This window comes from Naegleria fowleri, assembly GCF_008403515.1.
Source record: "Naegleria fowleri strain ATCC 30894 chromosome Unknown tig57, whole genome shotgun sequence".
Taxonomy (NCBI): domain Eukaryota; phylum Heterolobosea; class Eutetramitea; order Acrasida; family Naegleriidae; genus Naegleria; species Naegleria fowleri.
This window is the reverse complement of record NW_025407989.1, coordinates 46,696-51,175: the sequence shown is the minus strand read 5'-3', so window position 1 is coordinate 51,175 and position 4,480 is coordinate 46,696. Positions and strand designations below refer to the sequence as shown.

The following is a 4,480-nucleotide window of genomic DNA, read 5'->3' as shown; positions in this document are numbered from 1 at the left end:
GGAAAGGATGAAATGATGGCTACCGAAGAAAAGGTTGTGAAAATCAAAGGAAGAACCATTTCTCGAAGAGAAGAAGAAAAACTTAGATTTGAGAAGGCAAAACAATTGGATGAAATGTTTGCTGCAGGTACTCTTTGCAAAACTTTACCTGGAGGTGGAAAGTCAAAAGCTGTTGCTTGCTTCTCTCTTCTCCCTGATATGGACACAATGAATACAAATTATTTAGCAGTTAACTTTGGAAGTGATAACCATTATTTGCTAGGAAAGAGAGGTCGCAAACATCAATCTGAGTTAACACCTAAGGATGCAAGTGATTCATTATTACTTATTAGGCCAACTGAAGATATTATTGACTCTGAAAAGACCAATGATGATAGATTTGTAGATTGTGCACAATATTATGTTCCGGTATCTGCCTCTACTCAAGATGAAGATGCTGTTCTCGACCCTTCAAAGAATGTTGGAAATATTGTTGAAATGGTTCGTGAATACACTGGTACAATCTATGAGAAGAATTTATGTAGTGTGAATATGTCTGCCGAGAATCAACAAAGATTCAAATTGGCAAACCGTCTGCTTGCCCGTGACAAAATGTCTCAAGCTGAAATTGAACCATGTGTTGCCATGAAATTTGATAGAGACAACTCAAAATGTTTTACACCTTCATCAAGGAAGGAGTTAACTTTAAGGTGGTTGCAAAGAAGAGAAAACGTAGAGTATTCACAAAAGTTAAATTGGCAGCCAAGGGTAATGAGGACGAAGATGTTCCATTCGAAGACATGCAAAATGTGTTGTCACGTGTGGATGAATTCCAAACCAAAGCTTCAAGCTCTTCTGGATACACTAAGGGTTCAAGATCTAACGAGGACGAAGAAGGTGGCGACCAAGACATGGAAGAAGCTCAACAACGCAATGGTGAAGATTCCGAAGAGGAAGTCAGATTAGGTATTGACGAAGAAGCAGCAACAGATGAACAACATCAACCTTCAACAAAGAAGAAGAGAATTGATGATGAGGACGAAGATGAAGAAGAAGAGGCGAACAATGAGAATCTACCAACCTCTCCAAATTCCGAAGAAGAGGCAACCAACGAAGACAAAGCTCCACAATCCGAAGAGGAAGACGAATAATTCCAAAACATTGATTCTCGAGATGATGATATAATTTATAAATTTAATTTCTTTAGTGTTTAATACTAATGACTACTTATAGTATCATCTATCAATACATTTACTTGTTTCTTGGCTTTGAAATGTAATTGGTAGCCAAAGAAGCCAATGTCAATGAAGCAATATAATTAATACGGACATCAAGCCTCTTCAAAGAGTAGAAGCTCAAGAACAAGGCAATTGCAAAGAAGATGACATTGGAAATGAACAAAGCATGTCCGGTAGCACCCAAATCGGCCAACTTTTCCTTTTCACCCAATCCTTTCTTGATGGCTCCCTTTGAGGAAGAGAGAACCTTTTCATAGGAATCACTCAAAACTGGTTTCTTACGTAAATAGTAGAAAACATAGGCTTTAGAGAGGAAGTAAGCTGAAGCGCTCGAAACAGCAAGATAGAGAACAATGGTAGCTCCTGAAAATTCCAAATTCAAAACTCCTTGGAAAAGATCTATGTTTAGGAAAGAAGAAGAAGAAATTATTATTGTTATTGATGATGGTATTGATGATGGTGATGATGATGGTGATGATGATGGTGATGATGATGGTACAGCGATACGATGACAAGGAGTGTAATTGTGGTTGTTGTTGATGGGTAATGTTGTAGTTAAAATGTTGAACGATGAGAAAGGCATTATATAATTTTGTTGATGTTTGTTTCAATTTCGATCAAATCAAGAGATTGATGCACACAAGTCAACACCAAAACCATTGAACGTGCCAGAAAAATCAAAAATTGGTAAAAACAACACGATCGCAAAAACAAAAGCAATACTAACATGATGGTAAGAATGTAGTCAACAAAGCTACAAAGTAAAAGAAAAAGTTCTTGCTTGTATCAATCGTTCTTTCTCTTTTAGCTTCTTTCACGAATTGACTCAAAATTTTATCGTCCTCCTTCTTTGATTGTTGTTTTGTGGCCATTTTTATGCTTTGATTTTTGTTTTGAAAAATTTTGAGCTGAAAGCAACAACACGTCATTCAGCGAGCAGAGCGTTTACAAAAATTTATTGGACAGCTCTAGCAATCAAGGGTGCATGATGATCTTTTGATGAACAACCAAAGTAAATGGTACTAAAAGATTTACTTCTTGCAAGATGCTGCCGAGTTGCAATACCCTTCGTTGGAGTTGTATCTCCTGCGAAGAGGTAATTTTTCGCTCAAATATTTCTCTATTTGAATTTGGCAATGATGAATCCCAAACTGCATTATGGAAGAAGATTGATGAAGCCTTCAACATTATTTCAATGATGCTACTCAAAACGAAAGAAGGGACTTACTTCTTCTCCTTCTCAATTATTTCATCAAGAGTTTCGCCTGATGCAAGAATATTTTAGGACTTTGCTAAAAACAAATATAATTGACTTACTGCACGTTTGAAATTCTTGAAGAAGATTCCTCAGCTCAGACAGCGTATTCTTGTTTGAGGCTGACATTTTGTTTTTTACAAAGCAAAGGAACCGAAGCAGTAGAGAAAGGAAGCCTCTACCGAAGCTCGGAAAGCTTGCCTACAACAACAAAAAATATCCCTTTCAGTCTTCACAAATCCATCTCCCGACCATCAACATGAGCCTTGTATACGACGAATTCGGCAGACCATTCATCATCCTGCGAGAACAAGACAAGAAACAAAGACTAAAGGGTGTTGATGCTATAAAGGTAGGTTGTAGGATTATTACAAAACGTAATCTCTCATCACACAATTTTATTCCAAAATACTTATACAAAACACTCACATCATCATCATGACCACACAACCACAACTCCATTCACTCATCATTTGCTGTTTAGTCCAATATTTATTCAGCTATCAAAGTTGTAAATACACTAAAGACATCTCTCGGGCCTAGGGGTATGGATAAGATGTTAGTGAGTCCCGATGGTGATGTTACAGTCACTAACGACGGTGCAACTATTCTCGAGAAAATGCAAGTCAACCACCAAGTTGCAAAACTCCTCGTTGAACTCTCACAATCACAAGATGATGAGATTGGAGATGGTACCACTGGTGTTGTTGTATTAGCTGGAGCTTTACTTGAAAAGTCTTTGGAATTACTCGATCGAGGTATTCACCCAACAAAGATTTCTGATGGTTATGAAAAGGCAGCTGATATTGCTTGTGAAGAGTTGGAAAGAATTTGTGATAGACTTGAATTTTCTAAAGATAATCTTGAACCATTGTTGAAGACTGCTTCCACTACTTTGAACTCTAAGATTATTAACAAATTCAGAGAAAAGTTTGCCAAGATGTGTGTTGATGCTGTTATGAGTGTTGCAGATATTGATAGAAAGGACGTCAATTTAGATTTAATCAAAGTGGAAGGAAAGACAGGTGGTAAACTCGAGGATTCACAACTTGTTGACGGTATTGTTGTCGACAAGGAAATGAGTCATCCTCAAATGGTGAAAGAAATTGAAAATGCCAAGATTGCAATCTTGACTTGCCCATTCGAACCTCCAAAGACAAAGAACAAGGGAACTGTTGAAATTGACACTGTTGAAAAGTACAATACTTTATATGAGATTGAACAAAACTATTTCATCGATCAAGTGAAGAGATGTAAAGACTCTGGAGCAAACTTGATTATTTGCCAATGGGGATTTGACGATGAGGCCAATCACTTACTTTTGCAAAATCAACTTCCAGCAGTTCGTTGGGTTGGTGGTGTTGAGATTGAATTGATTGCTATTGCTACTGGTGGTAGAATCATCCCAAGATTTGAAGAATTGAGCTCTGAAAAACTCGGTTCAGCAGGTAGAGTGCGAGAAGTTACTTTTGGTACCACTTCAGACAAGATGATTTTCATTGAGAATTGTGCAAACACGAAAGCAGTTACTATATTTATCAGGGGTGGTAACAGAATGATTATTGATGAAGCTAAGAGATCTATCCATGATGCTTTGTGTGTGGTTAGAAACTTGGTAAGAGATAACAGAATTGTTTATGGAGGTGGTTCAGCAGAGTTGGCTTGTTCCTTAAGATTACAAGATGAAGCAGATAAGGTTACCAATGTTGACCAATATGCTATCAGAGCCTTTGCAGATGCATTGGAGTTTGTTCCTCTCGCTCTTGCTCAAAACAGTGGTTATAACTCCATTGAGTGTGTCTCCAATGTTAAGGTTGAGCAATTGGAGAAGAAGAATCCACGTCTAGGTGTTGATTGTATGAATAGAGGTACTAGAGACATGAAGGAACAAGGAGTGTTCGAAACATTGGCAGGAAAGCAACAACAATTAAGACTTGCTACTCAAGTTGTAAAGATGATTTTGAAGATTGATGATGTCATTATCAACCAAAGCACTCAATTCTAAAAA

General features: G+C 37.5%; 3 protein-coding genes across 3 annotated transcripts; 2 read left to right on the top strand and 1 right to left on the bottom strand.

Moving 5' to 3' along the window:
- Positions 1-12: 12 nt before the first annotated feature.
- On the top strand, positions 13-1,130 carry FDP41_007044 (uncharacterized protein; the record flags this gene model as incomplete). Its single annotated transcript, XM_044710746.1, has 2 exons — positions 13-480; positions 639-1,130. 2 exons carry the CDS (start codon positions 13-15, stop codon positions 1,128-1,130), a joined length of 960 nt encoding a protein of 319 aa, XP_044558673.1.
- A 100-nt stretch (positions 1,131-1,230) lies between these two features.
- FDP41_007043 (uncharacterized protein) lies at positions 1,231-2,089 on the bottom strand (the record flags this gene model as incomplete). Its single annotated transcript, XM_044710745.1, has 2 exons — positions 1,231-1,616; positions 1,945-2,089. The coding sequence occupies 2 exons, from the start codon at positions 2,087-2,089 to the stop codon at positions 1,231-1,233; spliced, it is 531 nt and encodes a 176-aa protein (XP_044558672.1).
- Positions 2,090-2,731: 642 nt separating this feature from the next.
- FDP41_007042 (uncharacterized protein) lies at positions 2,732-4,477 on the top strand (the record flags this gene model as incomplete). The annotated part of the gene is made up of 2 exons (XM_044710744.1): positions 2,732-2,824; positions 2,957-4,477. The coding sequence occupies 2 exons, from the start codon at positions 2,732-2,734 to the stop codon at positions 4,475-4,477; spliced, it is 1,614 nt and encodes a 537-aa protein (XP_044558671.1).
- Between the last annotated feature and the right edge of the window lie 3 nt (positions 4,478-4,480).